Raw genomic sequence first — 12,336 nt, 5'->3', positions numbered from 1 at the left:
TTGAAGTGAATAAATTGGATTTTTTTTCTATTTCTTTGCAGCAACTGTGGCATCTGCATATTATAATTACTACATGCTACCTGATGGAACTTACTGTTTTGCACCTCCCCCACCAGGAATCGATGCCAGTGCATGTTATAGTTCAATACCTGCTGGAGAAAATGCAACAAAAGAAGCTGCTATACCTCCACAATCCACCATCTTGCCACCTCTAAACAGCAGTGATGACAGCATCAAGGTACCTGCTGGTTTAAGTGCAACAAGGTAAAGATATTTTATAAGGTCAAATCACTTCTCTGGAATTGTAACGCTTTCTTCTGAATAGTGTTGATTTTTCTCCATCATCCAGTGAGGGAGACAGTAATTCAGAAACAGTCGGGTTATAATGCCACCTACAGGGGGGTTTGACATCGTCCAACAGAAAAGTTGTAAGCCAGCCCCAGTGCAACCCCTCCTCTATTCAGCTAGCTGTAGATTTTTTGCTATCCTATTTGCTTTGTGGCATTTTTCTTCTTGGTGATGTCCAATCAAGAGTCCTTGCTACACTGCTGCTTTAGCTGGTTTTGCGTAGCGGCTATCCAAATCAGCTTTTCTTTAACAGTAGCTTTGAAAGCTGTACCAAACCCACTGCAATGAATGTGCTGAGCTAGCCTGCAATATGACCATTGGGAACTGGGCTCTGCATCGTGGAGCTCCCCAGACTCTGAGCCCCAGGGGCGGTTTCTAGGTCAACAACAATAGCCCAGCCCCCAGAAAGTAAGTTCTATCTGCCCATTATGGAAAATTCAAGAGACTTTTGACATATACATTTCTTGTAGGACACAGGCCCTCCTCCTGTGTGTCTTAATCACCCCTTATTGCTTGCAAACTAACTGGAATCCCAGAGTGGGTGAGGTATATGGTATGTTCTAAGGGCGGAGTAAGGGTTGTTTTTTTTTTTTTTTTTTTTTTTTTTTTTTTCCATTGTCCAATCACCTGAAGGTAGCTTCTTAAAACCCATGGTCTAAGAATACAAGTCCTGTGTTCTGTGCTGTGCTACAAGATGAGGAATGTATAGATAAGCCAAACGTTTGTCTTCATTGTACAGGACTCAGGATTTGTGTTCTTAGAACATGAGACTTTCTTTCTGCCCCTCCTTGTTTTTTTACCCCCCAGTCTGTCAGTGTCAGCCCAGGTGATTGTTCCAGTCCCTCCCTCCAGGGGAAAAGTTCAGTTTAAAAAAAAAAAAAAAAAAAAAAAAACCCTTTTCACAGACCCAAATTAAATGGAGGCATCTTCGTAATATTGAATTGAAAATCTCCAAACAGAATCATAAATATCTGTAATTTCCATTTTATTGGATCAGCGCATCATGTTCTGTTCCACTAACAAATGTAAATTAAAGTGAAATAAATAAACCACCTAGTTTTAAAGCGTTTGTTACCTAAAAAATTAAAATATAAAATGGATTCTGTTTCCTTAAAGCATGTTATGCAGCACAGTGCTTGTTCTGTGTAATTTGGCCCCCTGCATCACCTGAAATACCTGGTTGATCCTGTCAGTTTCTGCCTCCCCCCTGTAAATTGGCCACAGTTAATCATGGCTGCTGAGCCCTGACACCGTAGTTGGTTTATGTGCCTCTGTCATCCTCAGTACTGCTCTCTGCTTTCCTGTGTTGTCCTCCTCCCCCTTCCCCTCCCTGCCTGTCGCATAGTCTGTGTGTGAACCGCCCCTCCCCTTGTAGCACCATTCTGAGCAGTTTAAATATTACTGCTCACAAACACTGCTATAACCTGTTGTATGTACTGTCGGTTTTTTTTAAATTCATCTTGTTAAATGCCTTTTTTATTGTACATCATGGGACACGGAGCCATAGTTATTAACTATATGGGTATATAGGCAACTTCAGGTGATGGACACTGGCACACCCAATACAGGAAGTTCACTCCCTATATAACCCCTCCTTCTACCAGGTGTACCTCAGTTTTTTTTTTTTTAACCAGTGTCTAAGGCCGTGATGGCGAACCTTGGCACCCAGATGTTTTGGAACTACATTTCCCTTGATGCTCAAATAAACTTGCATGAGTGCATGAGCATCAGGGGATATTTAGTTCCAAAACATCTGGGGTGCCAAAGTTCACCATCACTGGTCAAAGGTGTTGGTCATGAGTGAAGATGTGCTCTGAAGAGCTCTGCTGGTGGGATGCTTGCTGGATTTAAACAGCCTCCACAGACCGGATCCATCCAGAGTGCCACTGAGCCCAAAGTGGTTGGTACCAGGGCCTCGTATACGAAGAATGAGGTTTTGCCTGTAATGCTTCTTTGCAAGGCTGGACCCAGTGTTTGGTCGTGCTCACATTACCTAAAGTTTTTTTTTTCTTGGCGGGGTGCTATACAGGCCCAAGGGAGTGGAACACCAATAAAAAGGGACCCCGTCCTTGAAGGTTTGCTAATGAAGCCCGCAGTGATGGGTGAAGTTTGGATCTGTCTGTCTGCAGCAGGATAAGGTAAGGAAGAAGCCTAGGAACTGTGAAAAGTCCACCTATGTTTTTTTTTTTTCTTCAGTGTGTGGATTCAGCAGCAGCTTGTCACAGCGGGGACTCCTCATGGAGGCAAGAGATCTGCCATCCACTTTTTTTTCCCCCCTGGAGGGAGCAGAAGGGTTAGGAATCCTCTGCAGATGTTGCTGCTCCCCTTGCATATCCCCCCCGGGGGGTGCGAAGGTCACAGTTTTGGCTCTAAAAAGTTTCCCCCTGCTCGGTGTCATTGTTGGGCTCTAGAAAATCTGGGTTGAATTCTCAATCTAGAGAAATATTTTCCTTAAAACCGCAAAAAAGGCTGGAGTACTTGGGTCTGATCATAAATACAGCCCAGAAAAAGGTGTTCTTGCCTCGGGCAAATATCAATGCCATAAGAGAGCTGGTGCAGATGGTCAGGTCAAGAAGAGATCCCTCCACTCGCCTTTGGATGAGGTTGTTAGGAAAGATGGTGGCTTAATTCAAAGTGCTTACCTATGCCCAGTTCCATTCCAGACTGTTGCAAAACAGTATCCTGTCTGCCAGGAACAAAATGGTTCAAGCTTTAGACTTGGCAATGTGGCTGTCCCCAAGGGTGTCCTGGAGCCTCAGTTGGTTGGTAACCCAGAATCTGCTGAAAGGAAAATATTCAGACCAGTTATCTGGAAGGTGCTAACCTTTCAGGCTGGGGAGCAGTACTAGAAAATACAACTGTCCAGGGACAGTGGTCAAGGACAGAAAGGACCTTGCCTATCAACATCCTTCGGGCAGTGGGTCTGAAGGGCTTAACATTCAGGTTATGGGGTTGTCTTATCAGGCTCCAATCAGACAATGCCACAGCTGTGGCTTGCATCAATCACCAAGGGGGCACCAAGAGTCTCGCAGCATAGAGGGAGGTGAACCATATCCTGACCTGGGCAGAAAGGAATGTTCCGTGCCTATCAGCAGTGTTCATTCCAGGAGTAGAGAATTGGCAGGCAGACTTCTTGAGCCAATAAAACAATGTAGCAGCGCTAATACACATGAAAAAAATCCAAAAATGAATAAGTCCAAAACAATAATGAAATTGAATGTGGCTAGCATGAATAGTAAAAAAAAAAAAAAATCACAATCCAAAGATGGCACATAAATGAATGCTCAACCAAAACACCTCTTGATGACAGTGCACCACCACCACATAGATAATGCACTCACCAGAGGCAAGCTTATAGAGAGCCTGCAGTTAACACCCAGCCAGGGCCTTTTCCACACGGAAGATGATATCCCACCACTGGTGGCGGGGTAAGGGAAGAGCTACACTCACAGGGGCCGATATTCCATCCTACCTCACAAACTCTAAATTTAACGGCTTGGCTTTTGAAACCCACATTCTAAAGAAACGTGGGCTTTCTGGGTCAGTTATCTCTACCTTTAGTTAATGCAAGGAAGCTAGCTTCCAGAAACACATATTATAGTCTGGAAGGCTTATGTTTCCTGGTGTGAATACAAGGGTTGGCACCCTCGGAAGTACAACATAGGCAGAATTCTTGTCTTTCTACAATTAGGGGTAGAGATGAAGCTGGCCTTGAATACTATTAAGGGCCAAGTCTCAGATTTATCGGTCTTCTTTAAAAGACCGCTTGCTTCGCATTCTTGGGTCTGGGTTTTTATGCAAGGGGTGATGCGGCTTAATCCGCCAGTCAGATCTCCTTTGAACCTTTGGGACCTGAACTTAGTTTTGTCAGTGTTACAAAAACAACCATTTGAACCGATACATCATATTCCCTTTGTTCTTCTGACAAGGAAGTTGGTGTTCTTGGTTGCTATATCCTCAGCAAGGAGAGTTTCAGAATTGGCTGCCCTTTCTTGTAAAGAGCCATATTTTATTATTCACGAGGACAGGGTCATGTTGCGTCCTCGTCTGTTTTCTGCCTAAAGTGGTCTCAGGTTTTCACCTGAACCAAGATATTGTCCTGCCATATTTTTTCCAAAACAGTGTTCTACGGAAGAGAAGTCTATTTAAAGACTGCTCAGGCCTGGAAGACTGATGTCTTTGTGTTGCCAGAAGGTCCTAGGAAAGGACAGGCAGCGTTGAAATCCACTGTCACTAAGTGGATTTAGCAAGTTATAATTCAGGCCTATGGTTTAAAAGGTAAGATTCCACCTTTTCAAGTCAAATTGCACTCTAGCAGAGCAGTTTGTGCTTCTTGGGCAATGCATCAGCAGGCCTCCATGGCTCAGATCTGCAAGGCTTCAACTTGGTCTTCAGTGCATACATTCACCAGGTTTTATCAGGTGGATGTAAGGAGGCATTAGGATATCACCTTCGAGAGCAGTGTTCTTCAGGCAGTGGTTTAGGCCCTTAAGTCTGGGAGTGCCCTACGGGTTGTGTCTCCCTCCCCTCAAATAGCATTGCTATTTAACGTCCCATATAGTTAATAACAATGGCTCTGTGTCCCGTGATGTACGATAAAGAAAATAGGATTTTTATAACGGGTTACCTGTAAAATCCTTTTTTTGGAGTACATCACGGGACACGGAGGTCCCTCCCCTCTTTCTGGGGTTGCTATAAAACTGAGATACTCCTGGTAGGAGGAGGGGTTATATAGGGAGTGAACTTCCTGTATTGGGTGGGCCAGTGTCGCCTGAAGGTGCTTATATACCCATATAGTGGATAACTATGGCTCTGTGTCCCGTGATGTACACCAAGAAAAGGATTTTACAGGTAAGCTGTTATAAAATCCTATTCTTTCTCCCCGATCAGCGCTCATGTGACCGTCCGGCAGATATCCAAGGGAGATCTCGGCCCCTCCCTCCCTAGTAGGTACAACGAAGGGAGAGAGCAAAGGGCGGTCACGTGTTTGCCAATCGGGGACAAAGAATAAGGTATTTAAAGGATGAATTTTAAACAGCATACTTTATACACTACAGGTTATACTAGTAGTGCTTGTGTGCACTGCCCTAACAACCCCTTTAACATTTTTCCACATTATATACTTTGTGCAAATGAATACAATTATTTCCTAAAACTTACTTAAAAACGTATACTGTACATTGGGTGCTTTAACATTGAACATTCATATGCAAACTTTATACTGTAATAAAATATATGCACGCATTTTAATAAAGTGCTCCCAGTAAAATTTGTTGGGTCTTAATTCGTGCATTGTAAAAAATAATACACTGGATTCTTTTTGGAGCACATTGACTATGAATGAATTTATGAATCGCTTGAAATTGGCACAGATAATGATTGTTTACAATACATGATTAAGACCAGGGGTCAAGTCCTGGGGAGAAAAGTGTGGGAACTCCCACCCAAGATCCACTCCCCCACCAAAAAAAAAAAAATTATGCACGAATGCTTCAAAAGTGGTATTTTTCATCCAATTTTCGTATTGTGTGAAGCTTTTCGTATTGTGTGAAGCTTAACTGTTAATACATAAAAAAAAAAAATCCTCAATAAACATAAATACAGTAATTCTCTGAATAATCAGCATTCATTCAATTGTACTTCCATGCAAATGTGAACATCATGTTCTTATCTTTATTGGGAAATTTTATTTTGTATATAGTGTGTTTTATGTGGTGAGTTTACACTTTTCATTGAACAGAGTTTGGATAACACAGGGTTAAATGGAAAGGTCATAAATTAACTGCAAATTATCTGGACAGAATGCTTAGGGAGATAGTGATGTGTTCCCGCTTAGAAGATGTATGTTAGCTTGGGGGGCTGCAAACTCTGCAGGGCTCCAACACACTCGCTGCTATTCCAACCCTTCACATTTCCACATAAACTTCCCTCCTAGCATTAAACTTTGCCAGGTATTGTGCTCAGCTTACCACCCCAAACTGATGTTCCTCCCTCAGCTCACCTCTCTCCCTGCATGTCCTGTGAGCAGAATAGCTGTGCTCCTCCTCTGGGTTCTCTCATCATATGGCACTGAAGATAGAGGAGGGGGGGGATTCAGCGGGACACATGATGAGATGAGGAGACAGAAAATCAGGAGAGGCCGGCGGAAAGGAGCGCATCACGAGAGGTATGACTAAAAACAATCTCTTAGCAGCAGGGACTTGATCTACCCGTCAGCTAGACCTAGACCTGATCTACCCGTCAGCTAGCTGTGATTGACAGGTAGATCGAAGCGGAAGCTGTCATGGGGCCCCCTACTGGAAATGCCTGAATGGTCAGGTGTGCGCACTTAATATTGCGAGCTGTGTCGGCAGCAGTTGGTGTAGCACCTGCCACACAGCTCGCATACTTCAAAGTCTTGCAGGACACAGCTGCTAACGGGAACTGAGTTCCTGTTGTGGAAAAAGTACAGGAACTCCGTTCCCGCAGGACTTGAGCCCTGATTTAGATGCAACAAATGGACACTTTACTGGAAGCACTTTATTGAGTTGTGTGCATATATTTTATTACCGTATAAATACAGTATATGGCATGTTCAATAGCAAAGCACATATTGCACAAAGCACACAAATCTCCCTGGCATGGTGCATGTTCAACTTTGCCATGGAGTAAGGAAAGTCATTCCTTTCCATGCCCTGGAGAGTGAGGACAATTCCAGCCTTACAAGCTGAAGTGGAGGTTTACAACTCCTTAATAGATTAAGGAATCTGGTCATTAGAGGTGTCAAAATTCCCCATCGACCTTCTTTAACTGAGAGTCATCAAATCACCACAACATTGGGCATGTGGACATCCTGACTTCCAAGCCCAACATCAAACTTAACAGATTTTTAGCCAGGACCAGGGGATCCTCTAGCCTTTGCAATAGATGGCCTGGTGTTTCCTTGGAACCTATTTAGGATGTATCGCTGACTTATTCTGAGTGAAAATATCTACCCCCACAAGATCTACGATTGCACAGGGAAGGTTTAATTTGACTCTGTTCAGCTTCACCATTACAAGGTGGATCAGGCTACTTATTTCCAGGCCCATACCCCCCCAAAAGCATTATTAAACCCAAAAGCAAACATTAATTATATTTCAGCTTACCAGTCTTTAGCTATGATCTGGATTTGCTTTTTTAGGCTTGCATTCTTATGTTTTCATCTGGTGATCTGTCCAGTAAGTTAGTAGTTTTTCAACAGTTAAGCTCTCTTACAGTTAATTACAGTTAATTACAGGGTTGAGACAGAACATTTAACACTGACAGGGGCGCTTAAAATGATCAGCTTTGATTTATGTAAAACCTTTATCCCCAAAGGAAAAACTTTGCTGTAACTGGTTATAAAGTATTAGCTGGAGTTCAGAAAAATGTGTTGCTGTATTTAAATCTACTAGTACTTCTAACAGTTCCCTCCCCTCAGACTGACAGTGCTGCTGTCCAAATCTGACCTCATTCATCCAGAGTGGTGTCTGTATAACACTGGTTGTGCCTTAAAAAGCAAAAAAACAAAAAAAACGAATACAGCCATCACATCTAATGATTGGTAAGCTGCAATATATTACATTTTTGGTTTTGGGTTCAATACTGCTTTAAGGAAAATATTCCTCCTCTTCTTATTGGAGCTCTTTCTTTCCTGTTAGTGTCCCTTGGGCTTTCCTGCATCAAACATCTGAATTCTAGATTTGCAAGGCTACCACCCGGCCCTCTGTTTTCCCATTCTCTGTGTTCTACTAAGTGGATGTTCGGTTGATGCGAGCTTCAGCAGCAAGGAGCTTCAGGCTGTCATTAATGTTTTGTGGGTTCCTTAACCATTGTGTTTTGTAGGCCTTTTGGCTGTGTTATTGTCCACCCCTCAGTTTATTGCTTGGAAATGCCCCATGGTCTATGAATAGAAGTCCTGTATTGTACAATTAAGGTAATGGTAATTTTGACACATCTTTACATTTCTTATCTTGGAGTTCAATACAGGACCCAGACCCTTCCACTCTGTCTTGTGGTCACTTATTGTTTGCATAAAAACTGGAGTCTTAAGTCTTCTAGGCGGAATCAGCTGAATTTCGATCTGTGGGTAGGCTGGTTGTACTGAAGTTGATCCATCGATTGATTTCAGTACGATCAGCCTGTCGGATTGTTTTTTTGCCCGATCACTGCTGGTGGCGTAGTCACCTGCAGTGATCATTGTATTCTGCTGGTAGGAAATGATCCCTGCTGCCAGAACACAAAAGCCACTACAGATGGGATTCGCATAAAGCAATTTTCTTTCCTTCAACCTGTGGTTGAAGGAAAGAAAATTGCATAATGTATGGCCTGCCTTACAGGAGTGGATGTGGTTGTGAGAGTGTGCAGTAGAGACTATACTATACTTCAGAATAAGGAATTTACAGTAAGTCGAATTTTTTCTTTTTTATGGAAAAAAAAAGCTGTAAGACAAAAGCATAATGCACTAATATGCATAGCATACTAGCCTATTATGAATTGCCTGAGAATGAAGCCCCTGCCGCCATCCTTGTACACCACTCCGGCCGACTTTGCTCCCGGAGTTAATTCCGGGTATCGCAGGCTTTGGTGCTGTGATTGGCCAGAGCCATGATGATGTCACTCCCGCGCATGCCGCTGGTAATGGCACACTCGCTGAAGCAGTGGTACGTACGTGCCATTGCTTCAGTTTTCTTCAGTTTGCATGTGCCGATGACGTTGGTAAATACTGGGGATATCCAGGGTAGCTACAGGTAAGCCTTATAGGCTTACCTGTAGCAAAAAGTGTGTTGTAAGGGTTTACAACCACTTTAAGGCCCCTTTCACACTGGGGCGGTAAAGCACCGCTATTTTTAGCGGTGATTTACCATCAGATTTGCGGCGCTATTCGGCAGAGAAGCGCCTCTGCAGAGGCGCTTTGCCATCGGTATAGCCGAGCTACCCCATTGATTTCAATGGGCAGGAGCATTGTATACACCGCTCCTTCACCGCTCCAAAGATGTTGCTAACAGGACTTTTTATTTATTTTATTTATTTTTACTGTCCTGCTAGCGCACCGCTCCAGTGTGAAAGTCCTACGGGCTTTCACATTGGAGAGACAGCAGCGGCTCTTTCAGGTCGGTTTGCAGGCACTATTTTTAGCGCTCTAGTGCCTGCAAAACGACCCAGTGTGAAAGGGGTCTGAGTAAAATAAATATATGCAATAAAAATATTCTGCCGTGTTCAGTAATAGTTTTTATTTTTTCTACTTTAGTAGGTAGTTCACAAGTTAGTATCTTTAGTTTCAGCTTTTATTTTAAGCAGCACAGAGGGAAGAAAAAGCAATTGTGAACTGTTTTCAGAAGGAATTAAGATATATAAAGTACAGCATTCCTTTGCCATATCTTTTGTATTGCTTTATTTATTGGCAGCCCGCTCCCAGTATGCCCATTAACCGGCTAAACACAATGGTGGTGGGATATTACATGTAGTTTAACCACTTGACCACTGTGCACTTAAACACCCTTAATAACCAGACCAATTTTCAGCTTTCGGTGCTCTCACATTTTGAATGACGATTACTTAGTCATGCAACACTGGACCTATATGAAATTTTTGTCCTTTTTTTTTTTTTTCACACAAATAGAGCTTTCTTTTGGTGGTATTTAATCACCACTCGGTTTTTTATTTTTTGTGCTATAAAAGAAAAAATACAGAAAATTCTGCGAAAAAATGAATTTTTCTTTGTTTCTGTTATAAAATTTAGCAGATTAGTAATTTTTTCTTCATAAATTTTGGCCAAAATTTATACTACTGCATATCTTTGGTAAAAATAAGTACAAATTGGAGGATATTATTTGGTCTTTGTGAAAGTTATACAAGCTATGGTGCCAATATCTGAAAATTGATCACACCTGCAGTACTGACGGCCTATTTCAATTCTTGAGACCCTAACATGCCAGAAAAGTACAAATATCCCCTAAATTACCCCTTTTTGGAAAGAAGACATTCCAATGTATTTAGTAAGAGGCATGATGAGTTTTTTGAAGTTGTCATTTTTTTCCCACAATTCTTTGCAAAATCAAGATTTTTTTTTACTTTTTTTTTTTTTTTTTTTTTCACAAAATTGTCATATTATCAGTTTATTTCTCACACAGCATATGCATACCACAAATTACACCCCAAAACACATTCTGCTATTACTCCCGAGTATGGCGATACCACAAGTGTGAGACTTTTACATGGTGTGGCCACATACAGAGGCCCAACATGCAGGGAGCACCATCAGGCGTTCTGGAGCACCCAGGACAATTCTGACATTTCTCTCCCACATGTAAAAATCATCATTTATTTGCTAGAAAATTACATAGAATCCCAAAACATTATATATGTTTTTTTAGCAAACACCCCGGAGAATACAATGGTGGTCGTTGCAACTTTTTTTTTATCTCGCACGGTATTTGTGCAGCAATTTTTCGAATGCGTTTTTTTTGGAAAAAAAACTGTTTTGTGCTTTAAAAAAAAACACAGTAAAGTTAGCCCAATTTTTGCATAATGGGAAAGATGAAGTTACGCCGAGTAAATAGATACCTAACATGTCACTCTTCAAAATTGCACACGCTCGTGGAATGGCGCCAAACGTCGCTACTTAAAAATCCCCATAGGCGACGATTTAATTTTCTTTTTTACTGGTTATATGTTTTGAGTTATAGAGGATGTCTAGGGCTAGAATTATTGCTCTCGCTCTAACGTTCGCAGCGATACCTCACATGTGGGGTTTGAACACCGTTTTCATATGTGGGCGGAACTTACGTATGCGTTCGCTTCTGCATGCGAGCACATGGGGACAGGGGCGCTTTAAAAAAAATGTATTGTTCATTTTACTTTATTTTAGTTTGACATTTTTTTTTCCCCAAAAATAAATTTTTTGATCACTTTTATTCCTATTACAAGGAATGTAAACATCCCTTGTAATAGGAATATGGCATGACAGGTCCTCTTTACAGTGAGATATGGGGTCAATAAGACCTCACCTCTAAGCTGGGAAGCCTGAAGAAAAAAAAAAAAAAGATTCTGGCTTTGATCGTATTGGCGAGTCGGTAGAAGCACCGGAGGGCGGCGGGAGGGATGTCTATGGCTGGGTATTGCTGGGTATCACCGACTATGGCTGGGTATCTCCGAGTATGGCATGGCGTTGCAGGGTATTGGCGGGTGTTGCAGAGCGTTGCAGGGTATTGGCGGGTGTTGCAGGGTATTGGCGGGTGTTGCAGGGTATTGGCGAGTGTTGCAGGGTATTGGCGGGTGTTGCAGGTTATTGGCGGTTGTTGCAGGTTATTGGCGGGTGTTGCAGGGTAATGGCAGGGAATTGAGGGGTTAAATTTCAGTGAGCAGCGATGTGGGCACTGCAGATGCAGCCCACAGCGCTGCTGACACCGATCTCTTCCCCCTCCGCTGTACCGATCAGTACAGAGAGGGGGAGGGAGGAACTGGCGTCATAACATGACGCCGGTTTGTTTACAAGTGATCACTCCGTCATTTGACGGAGCGATCACGTGGTAAACGGCCGTGATGAGCGGCCGTTTACCGTGATCCGTTATGCGCCGGGTCCTGTGGTCACGGATGCTTTCGAGTGCACGCGAGAGCGGAATTCTGGGAGGACGTCATATGACGGCCTCCCAGAATTAAACAACCGCCCTGTAGCCGTCATTCGGCTATGGGCCGGTTGTTAAGTGGTTAATGAAGGCTTTAACTCCCTGTAAGACGCAGGCTGAAGGGGCGTGACTGGCAGAAATTTGCCCACACTGTTATTGCCAAAAAACAAAGATTTGACTTCAAATATTATTTGTATGCCAATTTAAAAACTGTTTAAAAAAAAAGCCTTTGGATTCGAGTGAAAATAATTGATAAACACATGACCAGCAGCAGCGGACTAGACGCTCCTGTTTGTTTCCCTGCAGACAGGCTGGGAAGAACTGAGTCATGTGACAGCTGTATGTCGATTAGGAAAAAGGG

At 42.8% G+C, this 12,336-nt stretch overlaps 1 protein-coding gene across 4 annotated transcripts in view; it reads left to right on the top strand.

Annotated features, from left to right (window-relative positions):
- SFSWAP (splicing factor SWAP) overlaps positions 1 to 12,336 on the top strand; it is a 222,696-nt gene that overhangs the window by 45,448 nt on the left and 164,912 nt on the right. For 3 of the 4 annotated variants that reach the window (XM_077461775.1, XM_077461774.1, XM_077461777.1), the window contains one exon: positions 42 to 264. In XM_077461775.1, the coding sequence (XP_077317901.1) occupies positions 42 to 264 (223 nt within the window). The remainder of the gene's footprint in view (positions 1 to 41; positions 265 to 12,336) is intronic. The other variant, XM_077461776.1, reaches the window with a different exon arrangement.

This window comes from Lithobates pipiens, unplaced genomic scaffold (genome assembly GCF_037356315.1).
Source record: "Lithobates pipiens isolate NorthernLeopardFrog02 unplaced genomic scaffold, aLitPip1_a1.2 Scaffold_3, whole genome shotgun sequence".
In the NCBI taxonomy this organism is placed as follows: domain Eukaryota; kingdom Metazoa; phylum Chordata; class Amphibia; order Anura; family Ranidae; genus Lithobates; species Lithobates pipiens.
Note: the sequence above shows the minus strand (reverse complement) of the source record. Positions and strands in the feature narration are given on the sequence as shown.